Genomic DNA, 12,990 nt, shown 5'->3' on the forward strand with positions numbered 1-12,990 from the left:
TATATATATATATATATACATATACATATATATACAAGTATATTAATAATAGAATAATTATTAGTGGCTATTGAAAACGAGAACCGTGCAGGCAAGTTTAAAAAATATGATACTGGAAGAGTACCAGCTTTGCTAGAGATAGAAGTCAAATGACTTCGGAAGTCACAAATAGCTCACGAACAAGCATGGTGAAAATTGGGGAAGGAATAAAAATTAGGTTCCTACCTTTGCACAAGTCGCAGAGGAAATTGCAGATAGCTTAATACCAGTTTCGGATTCTGTATTAAATATTCTTAACCCATCTTCAGTTAAGCTTACTGCAAGAGAAGTCAAATTTAAACATATTCTCCTCACCATTCTTGCTTGTTCATTTGATGGCCCGAGGCACATACATAGACGAACTAAGTGAATAATTTATAAATAAGTATGCTAGTATATTATTAATAATATTAGTGGCTGTTCAAAGCATGAACCATGCAGGCAAGTTTTAAAAAATACAATGGTACTGAGAGAGTACCAGCTTTGCCAGATGTAGAAGAATGTTTAATTCAGAACCTAAAACTGGTATTAAGCTATCTGCTATTTCTTTTAAAGGTAGGAGCCTAATTTTTATTTCTTGCTTGATTTTCGTCATGCGTGTTCATAAGGTGAGCTATTTGTGGCTTCTGAAGTCATTTGACTTCTATCTCTTGCAAAGCTGGTGCTCTCCCAGTACCACCATATTTTTTATTTTTATGTATGTATGAGCTGACCGAAGCTTTGTGATTGAATTTGGTAGGTGGAAGTTACTGCCGTGTGTGTATATGTCTGTGTATGTGCTTGTGCCTCTCTCCCAGAGAGTGAGAGAGGGATATATATGTATATATATATATATATATCATGGAGGCAAAGTGGTTGAGTTTCTTTCAAGTGTTGGGCCTCATGGAGGCAATAACCTAGACCTTTGGCATTATGTCATGCTTGAGAAAAAGACCCATCAAGCTGAGCAAAATCACAGTTGTGGCGGATACCAGTGTCACACAAATTGGTACTTGTGCCGGTGGCATGTAAATGCACCCGGTGTCATGTAAATGGCACCCGGTGTCATGTAAATGGCACCCATGCCGTGGCATGTAAAAGCACCCATTACACTCTGAGTGGTTGACATTAGGAAGGGCATCCAACCATAGAAAACCATGCCAAATCAGACTGGAGTCTGGTGCAGCCTTCAAGTGTGCCAGCCCAGTCAAACTGTCCAACCCATGCCAAGCATGAACAATGGACATTAAATGATGATGATATATATATTTATAAATACATACATACTACATATGTCAGCTGATTAAAACTAAATATAGAGAAGTTGTGTGTAGGTAGATAGGGTGTTATTTATACAGACCTATTTCTCATGAATGAAGTTATTTGTGGGTCAGTTTGATGTGAAATAAGTTTGTTGGTATGGTTTCATTCTATAATAAGACTTATATGAGCAGTATTGAAAATGCTATAAGTTTTACTGTAGGTAAAACTGTGTCAGGAAGTATTCAAATACACATCTTATATCAGACTGAGTTGGCTTTGACTATTTTTTTCATCTTTGATTTAGGTTACTATTGTTTTATGTCATTGTTTTTTCTTTTTTTTTTTTAATCTTTTTGGTTCTGTGATACAAATTCCCTATTTTAAAGTCATCTAAATTATAATTTTCCATTGAAATTGCTTGTAAATTTATGATCAGAACACAAGCTTAATCATAGCAAAGTTATTTTACTAAACTCTTCATTTTCAAAATTATTTAAAACAAAAGCAGTGTATGTCAACAGAAATATAGTAATAAAAGGGTTATATCATGATTAAGATTCATTGTAATTGACAAACATTAATTAAACATAATTTTTCCACCCCTGACTTTTTTTTAAAAATATTTTCTGTGCTGCAAAAGAAATCTGAAATCTTGGGTTTTTATCAGTTAAATATGAAATATAAAAAGTCAATGAGTTATAGACAAAATTTTCAATTCTGGAAATACTGTATAGAACATTAGTGAGAATTTTTCCCAAAGGAATCAACAGATCTGAGATTGATTTAAACTTAAGATTTTTCTCATGTATAAAAACTGTATAAAAGTTGAGTAGCAAAGGCATATATACCACACGCGCACGCATGTGTACCTGTATGCAGATATCATCATCATTTAATGTCCCGTTTTCCTAGCTGGTATGGGTTGGACAGTTGAACAAGAAGAGATGAGCTGTAGTTTATTTTTTGTCTGTAAAAGATGTAGAAAACATTGTTATACTTGGGATGGTCATCTTTTGCCAGTCAAACACATGCAATATTTATTTGATTTCATCATCATTATTATTATTATTATTATTTGTCAGAGTTCTTACATCACACATTTTGTGACCTCATCAGCGACTTTCTATCTCGCTTCTCCTCTTGTCCTGCCTATTCCATTTTGTCTTTCTGTGGTATATCTAGTATTTTTGCATCAAAATATATTTTAGATGGTTCTACGAGAATAAAAAAGATATAATTTTACTTCAATTAACTACTAATGCATAGGAGTACTATATAGTTACTTTGATTTAATTTATTTAGTAGTTTGTGCACAATAGTCTCATTGGTTACAAGTTTCCCATTGGCCTATCACTGTTTTATTGCATTTCTTATGGCAGGAGAGATACAGAAGTGTCTCTAACTTGGTGTAGAACAAATATCTCAAGGGATTCATAATGTACCTTTTTATTGTTTCGTAACTGACGTTTGTACTATTTCTGATATAGATATGAACACACACATCATAGGCTTCTACAGTGATTCCATCCACCTCATTCTTCTTACATGGTGTTGACAACCTATGTCTATGATAGAATTCACTTGATGAAAGCGCTGCATATTAGGGTTAAATCCAAGACAAAAAGTTATTGTGAAGTGAATTTCTTAACCATACAGCCATGCCTAGTCATATTGCTTGCCATCTCTAAACAGATTCAGTATTGTGAGCATCTTGATTTATTTTTTTTTTGCTGAATTTAAATAAAGGTTGAAAGTACTTTTTAAATTTAAAAATTTTTATCTCCTAATTTTTTTTTCCCAGTTATATCACTGGAATTTCAGATGAATTTTCAAGTGGACAATTTGTGGGCACAATGTTTAGAAAGAGTTTGGGTTCTTCATTTTTTCAGCTTTCTGGAAATGGAAATCACATGTTTTCCTTTTTTCTTCTTTTTTTTATTAACAAAACGTATTTTATATGTAAGCTTAATCTAGAAAAAATTTATTTCAAACTTCTTTATTGAATATTATTTTGCTTTCAGGATCTAAAGCCTGGAAATCTGGCCATAAATGAAGACTGTGAACTTCGGGTAATTACTTAAAACATTAATTATTATTAAACTCACTAGATGAACATCTAACCAGGAATGAAAATGCAGATCATTGATTACCAAATTATTGTTGAGGAATGTACCTAGCAACATAGTTTAGTGGTTTGTAATCCTCTGTTGGTGAAGAGGAATGTTAAACTGCATATGACAAAAGAAAGCTAAGAGAATTCTACTGTTCAAACTTCCAATCAATCTTAGATAATGCTTACTTATCGGGAATATTAGAGACATAAAGTATTGTGAATAACAAGATTCAGTTTGTGTATAAATTAAGCTATCATTGGAAAGAAGTGTAACTAAAACATCATTTGCATGCTTGTCCTCCCGGACAAGGAAAGAAAAGCTCAGATATTACAAGTGGTTGTTAAATGTTGAATGGAGGTTTGCTCAGAAGCAATTCATATCAAGGCAAGAATAAAGAGCATCAGATGTAGTTACATCAGGTTATGTAGATACTGTAGTCATTAGTTAATTGGTTGGTACAATTTTGTTCAATAACTGGTACAACAGAACATTTGTCAACAGCTACAGACACAAATGAGTTGTCCTGGGAGAAGGGCAGTTATTGATGTCTCAAACTGAGAGCTAGAAGTATGTAGCAAAGTATAGTAGAGTCAAGTTAGAGGATAAGGTTTACGTTTTTAGTTCATCCCAGAATGTGGAGCTAAAGTGTTGATATTTTAGCTACAAACAAGCAGCTTTTCTTTCCAATTGCAAGTCAGTAGTTTGTAGACTGGTGGATGCTAAAGAAACAAGTGAGACCTAGACAAGCTAGGGGTGTTGTTTTCAAGGTAGGAGAGAGTTGTCAGTGGGTTCAGTGAGGAAGTTAGAGTATAGGTAGACACTTAACCCAAGGCTTTATCCACAGCTTCTATTCATTGTAGTTCATGAGGCAGTAACATAAAAGTCTGGGCTGAGTGTTCTGATTTCTAGTTTAGAGTTCAAAAGTATACAAATCAACACAATCTGAAGTATAAATTATTGAGAGAAAACACAAAATCCTAGTGGCACCTGAGTCAATGCATTGCTCAGTATGTAGGTAGTGAGTTGGTATGATCTCAATACCATGTGTTTTGTGCAAAAAGTAGGTGCATAAATTTTGCAATAAAATCTCTGACAGATTGAAAGGTAACTAGAATATTAAACATGATATTTCTTTACACTGTTTGATTGTGGATAATTGAATGTTACAGATTCAGAAAGTAAGCCTTGAAAACACATTTTCAATTAAAGTTATCTCTAATAAAAATTAACAGTGAACCTACTTTAAGAAAATGTTGAAGCAATTTCAAAATAGAACCTCAGACATTGCATAAAGCACTGCATTATTTCAATCTCAAAGGTAAATCAATAAACTGATTGACTTCACTGATTGATTTATATCTTGAAAGGAGATAGCAACAAATCAGTGAGGTTGATTTTTAAAATGTCTCAAGTCTGTGTTGTGTCTTGTTTGACCTGTAAGTCATTAATATATCCTTCTGAAACATAACTTGTGCTTGTCCTTCAATCATAATTGAGCCTCTCGACACCTGGCATAAAGCCACTTCCCCGCCTCTCAAATATCCCACTTAGTCAAGTGGGGAGCTTTTTCTTGCTCTTTTCCTGTTTTGTAAAGTTACTTGGTTGCTTCACTAGTGCTAGTGGCACAAGAAAAGCACCCAATACACACTGGAAAGTGATTGGTGATAGGAAGAGCATCTAGACATAGAAACCATATCAAAGCTGACACTAAAGCTAAACACAGCCCTGTGATTTGCTGGAGCCTGTCAAACTGTCCAGCCTCTGCAGCATGAAAAGCAGGTGTTATGTAATAATAAACTATTTCTCAACTTTTATTTATACAGGTCATAACAGGTATGGAAGCATGTGCTGTTGCGTTTATGTTGTGTTTCTGAAATGTTTAAATCAGAAATGATAATTTAAGAATATAATTATTCTGACTTTTATATTTGTCCACATGTTCATGTGTTTTTTTCTATTTTTTTTATGACTGTTCTAATGAAATTCCAACAAACCAATGACATGCTGGCTTACATCTTCATCCATTGTACTTATATCAACAACACATTTAAATCAAGAATAACTAATATCATAATTTATTACCATGGGATTTCTTTGTTAAATCATTTGATTAAATTTTTTCTTTAATGTTTTGTTATTTTATAGATTCTTGATTTTGGATTAGCTCGCATGACAGACAGTGAAATGACTGGCTATGTAGCCACTCGTTGGTATCGTGCTCCAGAAATTATGTTAAACTGGCGACATTATAATGGCAAAGCAGGTAATGGTTTTGTTCTATAAATTATTCCTTAATGCCATCTATTTGATTGTAAAACAATGTTCCAATAATATACGTCTAGCTCATGCTAGTATAGAAAAATGAATGTAAAAAATGATCACAAATTGTTTTCTTCCCTTTTGGCAAAAGAAATAAATTGTTATATCCAGCAAGGCACTTCTTTTCTGTAATATCCAATTCCTAGCTAATGTAATATAACTAAAAATGATAATAATAATTATAATTACTAACAGAAAGACTGCCCTCCGGGCGGTTTTCTGCTAGCTACTTGATAATATTTTCACATTTGATTCCCAATTCTAATAATTTTTAGATTTTACATCTAATTGTTTCTTTGTATAATAGTGTTCTCTTGCTTAGTAAATATTGCTTTCATTATTTTATCAGTCATAACCTTTCTTTTTTAAATAAACATCAAGGTAGTCCAACTATATTTAGTGTGCAAAAAAATAGCGATCACCTAGTGATATTTTAATACCTGTAGCATATTAAACAGCCATAGCAACAAATTCACTTGATAATTCTTAGATTACAATGGAAAGGAAATAAGTCATATGAGTTCGAAACTTCAGTAAATTTTAATAAGTTGTCCAATATAATATGTAATTATTGCTGGAATGTGTGCTTATATTAGTGAGACTGTGTGTATATGTGTGTGTGTGAGAGAGAGAGAGAGAGAGAGAGAGAGAGAGAGACAGAACATTGCAAATAATGAATGAAATAAACATGAAATGAAAATCATACAAATAAAAGCTCAGTAAAAGCTATCTTTTACTGAATATTTAAATTTATGAACTTGAAATATTCAATAATAAAAAGAAGTTCAGAAAGTAAATTTTCCTGAAAATTTTAATTTATAAAAAGTCTCACTTGCTTAGTAAATATTTCTTTCAGTAATTTATTGTAGTTGTAATATATTTCTAATTTAAACAAATTTCAAGGTAACCCAACTACGTTTAGGATGCTAGAAACAGCAATGATCACATGATTATTATTGTAAGGCATATAGCATTCCAAACAGCCATACCAACAAAATGAATTAATTTTTTTTTTTTCAAGTTATACCAGTATATTAAGAAATTTTCACTTTATCAAAAATATTCATTTAACAAACTCCAGAAACTGACATTATTCTTGAAATTGTGAAGCCTCAAAGTTATACAGCTATTTTGTCTGCTAGTATTCATTCATTCAATAAATAATTTTTTTACATTGTGTATACAGAATAAACTGTGGATTTTGCAAATAGTAAACTAAAACTTGAAATGAATATATGTTAAATTATCATTAATGAAAATAGAAGCTAGAGAGAGAGTGAAAGACTGTTGCAAATGAATAATATTGTTTATTAAACATTAAAATTTACTCTTCAGTAAATGCAATGAATATTTAAATTTGTGAAAAACATGTTGTTCAAATATTCAATAAACTTCAGAAATCAAAATTACAGGAAATTTCTTGGAACGTGAATTTATAAAAAAATTTCCAGCTGGTCAAACCATTAATAATTGCTTTCTTTTAGCAACTGTTAGATATATATTCATTACGCAGCTTTCTCCATTATGATATAGATGACTATAGAGATATCTAACTGAATTAAAACTTTTTAGTAACAATTTTCTTTTCTTCTAGTTGATATGTGGTCTGTTGGTTGCATTATGGCAGAAATGATTCTTGGACATGCTCTTTTTCCTGGAAATGATCGTATCCTTTACTTATGGCTTTTAATAACACCTTGTATTTATTTTGTTGTTTATCACATTCATTTTTTTTTTGTCATCTGTTAATTACTTGAATTATCTGTTATAAATAAAAGTTGATTCACATAAAAAGAAAAAATTCCTTAACACATAAACGACATTGATCAATTAAATAAAATTTTGATAATGCTGGGGAAGCCAAGTGAAGAATTCATTGAAAATATTTCCAGTTCCGATGTAAGTTTTCATATGATTTTGTAAAAAAAATACTTAAAAAAATAAATCTATGGTAATCGTGACTAAAATGTTGGTTTCAAATTTTGGCACAAGGCCAGCAATTTCAGGGGAGTGAGTAAGTCAATTACATCAACTCCAGTGCTCAGGTAGTACCTATTTTATTGATCCCAGTAGGATGAAAGGCAAAGTCGACTTTGGTTGAATTTGAACTCAGAATATAAAGATGGATAAAATGCCACTAAGCATTTTACCTGGCATTGCTAATGATTCTGCCAGCTTGCTGCCTTAACGTTAACTAAAATATTCATCCATATTAAATAAACCATAAAGTTTATTTAATTCCAAGTGTTGTCCAACAATACTGCTACTGGTTGTATGTTTTGTAGGCCATTTACACTTCTGCCAGTTTGTACATAGAGCACTGTTCTGTTCATTGGATTGCTTTGGCTACAAAACACCAGCGAGGTCAAGCAGGCAAATTAAAAGTGTTATGAAATTATTGAAGCATGTCTATGTAGATGAAAGTACAGTGTGCAACTGCACACACACGTGATTAATAAGTTCTCTCCTATGTCATTGATGAAGACAATATGCATTTACTAAAACTGCTAGTAAAAAGCCACCATCTCTTCTTCAAATCAGACTTTATAGTTTTAAGTAAGAAAATACAATGCAGTTGTAAAAGGTGAGCTATTACATCTACAATACTTTGATCATGGGGGTTACTTGATCAGGGCAGACCTGGTTGAAAGTTAAACAACGAATTTTAAAATGACCTACTAAAATGAATGGTAATAAAATAATCTGTCTCAGTACCAACTAATAATGCATCTGTTATGTGCAATAAACATTTATAAAATTTATTTATATCATTCATATATAGTGATTTCCTGTTAACATACTTTGATTTTTCATCATTACCCACTATGTGTTATACATAGATAAAGTTAGGTTTGAAGGACAGTATATTTAGCAGCATCTCCACTCCATTCTCAATAAATTTTGTGCCAAAATGGCCATGATAAACTGATTTTCTTATCTGGAAGAGAGTTGTGAACTAACTCTTCAAATCTTTATTCTGTCTCCTTTAGATTAGCTCTTTACCTCCGTTATTCATTATTAATTTCCATTAGCCCACATGAATTTATGTAGGTACCTCTATATGGCCACTCACTCAATCTGTTGAAAATTTCAGGCCAAATCACACTTGAGTCACGATTTAGTATCTTGAATAGGGAATTGGGCAATGTGACCCATTATGCCCCCCCCCCAAAGACAGGGTGGTCACAACTGTAATTCTTTTGAAATGTTGTTTAGGTACTTGCTTGATCAAAGCTACCCTGGGCTAAACATTAACAATCAACTGACACAAGTCCCTTCCCCTGGCATTCATCACTTAACTCCCACCTCTATGAATATATGTTTAAATGTGTGTATATTTCTATAATTTGATTACTTGATTCTAATAACTTGTTTTTGGTTATTATACAAGGCTCGTGAATATGTAAGATCATTGCCAAACATAATAAGTAAAGATTTTGAAAGATACTTTGAGAATGCTAATCCTCTTGGTAAGTTAGAACAAATACATTATTATTAATTCTAATCTTTCATTGCTTCCTGTTTGTATAATTTTTATGATTTTTGACTGAATTTATTTCTAATTATCAATATTTGTGAACTAATTATCGTTATCAGCATTTAATGTCCATGTTCCTCACTGGCATGGGTTGGGTGGTTTGACAGGATCCAATGGATCTGAGGACTGCATCAGGCTCCAGTATCTGCTTTGGCAAGGTGTCTATGGCTGGATGCCCTTCTTAGTGCTAATTACCTTACAGTGTGTACTGTTTTTTTTTTTTTTTGGCATCAACACTAGTGAGGTTGTCTTGCAGTTTGCTAAATCAAGACCTCTAAGGGAGCAACTTTATATTGGGAGAATAAGGAATAGTGAGGGCTAAAGTGAACAAAGGACCAAAGCAGGGTAGGTTTCTTGTAGAGGAGCTAAATGACTACTCACTTTTTAGAGTTCACCCTTTCCAATATTACTGTCTGAGCTATTTTTATTATTGAAAATAGAAACATTTGACTCAGTCCAGCATATGGTTATTATATTAGATGTATTTCAATTTACAATGGCTGTTTCTTTTTCTTCGAAACTCTTTTATATTGAAAGTCATTGCTTAAAGTTAATATCCATTATACAAAAACTTTTTAAGAATGATGCAAAAAATATTTCCAAAGAATTCAGTAAACAAAATTCATGTCTAAAAATATCAGACAATGTGAAACAGTTGTTGATCTCCTAAAATCATATCATTAATGTAGTTACAGGATTTATGTCAATATTTTGATTTAAATATGAAAAAGTAATCTAAAATGGATCATATTCTTTGATAACAATAGGTGGAATCTATTGGGTTGGTAATGAAAGGCCCAACAATCAGTAGGACTTTTAGCTCTGCCTGTCGTACAAGCTAATTTGTCCAATGGATTACGTTTCATATTTCTCCAGCATATATTTATGTTTCACTACCATGCAGTATTACATTTTTTAGACTTGCTTTATATAATCTTCATTTACTATGGAAGTATAAACTTGTTGCTAACAGGTAATTGTTTCCTAAACTTTTACATCCTTTTTCTTATTTTAGCTATTGTAATTTTTAATTCATCACTTACTACTTCTTCCTGAACTTACTTTATTGTGTGTTTTTATTGCTATTACCATCTATGCATCTGTCATATCTGATATTCTAATTATCTTTCAATCTACCAGAAATTTTACTACACTATTTGTGTACTTTTTTTGGTTTGAATTGAGTACAAAGTATTTAAGTCAGACGCTGGTAATACTTCAGCACATGACACTGAAATTTTTGTGTTTTCTGTCTCAAACTGATAAAGATAAATGTCGTGTTGAGTCTTATTTAAATAGATTATTTTGTTGTCTGTTCTGGCTGCCTCAATAATGCCAATGCTTCATTTTTGCTAATCACTTATATTCAATGTATACTATCAATGTATATAGGCGTAGGAGTGGCTGTGTGGTAAGTAGCTTGCTTACCAATCACATGGTTCCAGGTTCATTCCCACTGCGTGGCACCTTGGGCAAGTGTCTTCTACGATAGCCTCGGGAGGACCAAAGCCTTGTGAGTGTATTTGGTAGACGGAAACTGAAAGAAACCTGTCATATATATGTATATATATATATATATATATATATATATATATATGTGTTCGTGTGTCTGTGTTTGTCTCCCCAACATCGCTTGACAACCGATGGTAGTGTGTTTAGATCCCCGTAACTTAGCGGTTCGGCAAAAGAAATCGATAGAATAAGTACTAGGCATCCAAAGAATAAGTCCTGAGGTTGATTTTCTCGACTAAAGGCGGTGCTCCAGCATGGCTGCAGTCAAATGACTGAAACAAATAAAAAAAGAAAAAGAGAGTATCCCTACTACAGTATTTTACCACCCTAAAATGTGTAATCAAGGTGCTTTCCTCATGAGGAGTTTAATTGAAGCAAACTACTCTGAATTTTTGTGCACAATACAGTCATTTGCCCCCTTTTAATATCTTGATAGCTCGACAGTGTGACAACTATCTCTCGGCATATCAGTGTTGTTTGTAGTAAACTTTAAAATTGATTTATTTTGATTCAGTATGATGACATAAGTGACGTCATTTTACATCAACATGTATCCTGTCTCTTCGTCAAAAAGCAGGTTAAATTTGTAATTTTTGTCTTTAAACTTTATATAGATACTACATGCTTTGAGTTTTATGGCATAGATTGTTTGATGTTTTCATCAAATCTTAAGATAGACTGCAATTTCTTTATTAAAAATTTGCTTTTTTTTTTTTTTTTTTTTTTTTTTTTGTGAAATTAACTTTTGATTATTCTAATTTTAGCTATTGTTCTAATTTTTGATTATTCTAATTTTAGCTATTAATCTGTTAAGTAAGATGCTTGTTCTTGATGCTGACCAAAGAATTACTGCTGAGGAAGCACTTGCCCATCCATATCTCCATCAATATTCTGATCCTACTGACGAACCTAGTTCCCCAGTCTTTAGAGATCCTTATGAAAATGAGGAACTGTCTCTGGAAGCTTGGAGAAGTAAGTAAATGTTTTTACTAATAACCATGTCCCTTTTTTTTATCATTATTATAACAAAATAAGAATAAATAGTAGATATTTAGAAATTATCTTTGGTTTTGAAACACTGATCAGTTATGGTCTCACTTGGTTTGCCAGATCTTCTGAAGCACAGCATATCTCCAAAGGTCTCAGTCACTTGTCATTGCCTCTGTGAAGCCCACTGTTTGAAGGTCATGTTTCACCACCTCATCCCAGGTCTTCCTGGGTCTACCTCTTCCACAGGTTCCCTCAACTGCTAGGGTGTGACACTTTTTCACACACTTGTCATTTATTCGCAACACGACCATACCAGTGCAGTTGTCCCCCTTGCATACACATCGGATGTTTCTTATGTCCAACTTTTCTTTCAGGGCGCTTACACTCTGTCATGTATACACACTGACATTACACATCCAGCGGAGCATACTAGCTTCATTCCTTGCAAGCTTAAGCATGTCCTCAGCAGTCACAGCCCATGTAGCATGGCTGTTTGTACACATGCATCATGCAGTCTACCTTTTACTCTGAGCGAGAGGCCCTTTGTCGCCAGCAGTGCTAGGAGCTCTCTGAACTCAGGCTATTCTTATTTTAGCAGCTACACTTTCAGTGCACCCTCCACTGTTACTGACTTGGTCACTTAGGTAACGGAAGCTATCAACTACTTCTAGTTTTTCTCCGTGGAATGTGGCGGAAGTTGTTCTCTGCACATTTTCAGTGTTTATTGCTCCTGAGCATCTGCCACATACAAAAACTACCTTTCCATTTAGCCTTCCTTTGATATTGCTGCACCTCTTATGTGTCCATAGCTTACATTCGGTACATCTTATAGAGTTTCTACCTATGCCTTTTCTACAGATTGAGCAGGGCCATCTACCTGAAGGGATTTGTGGTTTGTCTGCCTTCCTACTTATTAGGACTTTGGTTTTAGCTAGGTTGACTCTAAGGCCCTTTGATTCTAATCCTTGCTTCCACACCTGAAACTTTTCCTCTAGTTCTGATCGTGACTCAGCAAAGCAATTACAGCAAGGTCATCAGCATAGAGGAACTCCCAGGGACATCTAGTCTTGAATTCCTCTCTTATTGCCTGGATGACTATGATGAATAAGACGGGGCTGAGGACTGATCCTTGGTGGACCCCTACCCCTACTTGGAATGTACACGTGTGTGTATATATATATATATGTATACGTATATATGTATATACTTATATATATATGTATATATATATATATA

The 12,990-nt window shown here is 33.2% G+C and overlaps 1 protein-coding gene across 3 annotated transcripts in view; it reads left to right on the plus strand.

Moving 5' to 3' along the window:
* LOC106868575 (mitogen-activated protein kinase 14) overlaps positions 1 to 12,990 on the plus strand; it is a 97,709-nt gene that overhangs the window by 47,017 nt on the left and 37,702 nt on the right. For all 3 annotated transcript variants that reach the window (XM_052967957.1, XM_052967955.1, XM_052967961.1), the window contains exons 7-12: positions 3,303 to 3,350; positions 5,541 to 5,658; positions 7,309 to 7,380; positions 7,534 to 7,613; positions 9,106 to 9,184; positions 11,563 to 11,736. In XM_052967957.1, coding sequence (XP_052823917.1) covers positions 3,303 to 3,350; positions 5,541 to 5,658; positions 7,309 to 7,380; positions 7,534 to 7,613; positions 9,106 to 9,184; positions 11,563 to 11,736 — 571 coding nt within the window. The remainder of the gene's footprint in view (positions 1 to 3,302; positions 3,351 to 5,540; positions 5,659 to 7,308; positions 7,381 to 7,533; positions 7,614 to 9,105; positions 9,185 to 11,562; positions 11,737 to 12,990) is intronic.

The sequence above is a fragment of the Octopus bimaculoides genome, chromosome 1 (genome assembly GCF_001194135.2).
Source record: "Octopus bimaculoides isolate UCB-OBI-ISO-001 chromosome 1, ASM119413v2, whole genome shotgun sequence".
Classification (NCBI taxonomy): Eukaryota; Metazoa; Mollusca; class Cephalopoda; order Octopoda; family Octopodidae; genus Octopus; species Octopus bimaculoides.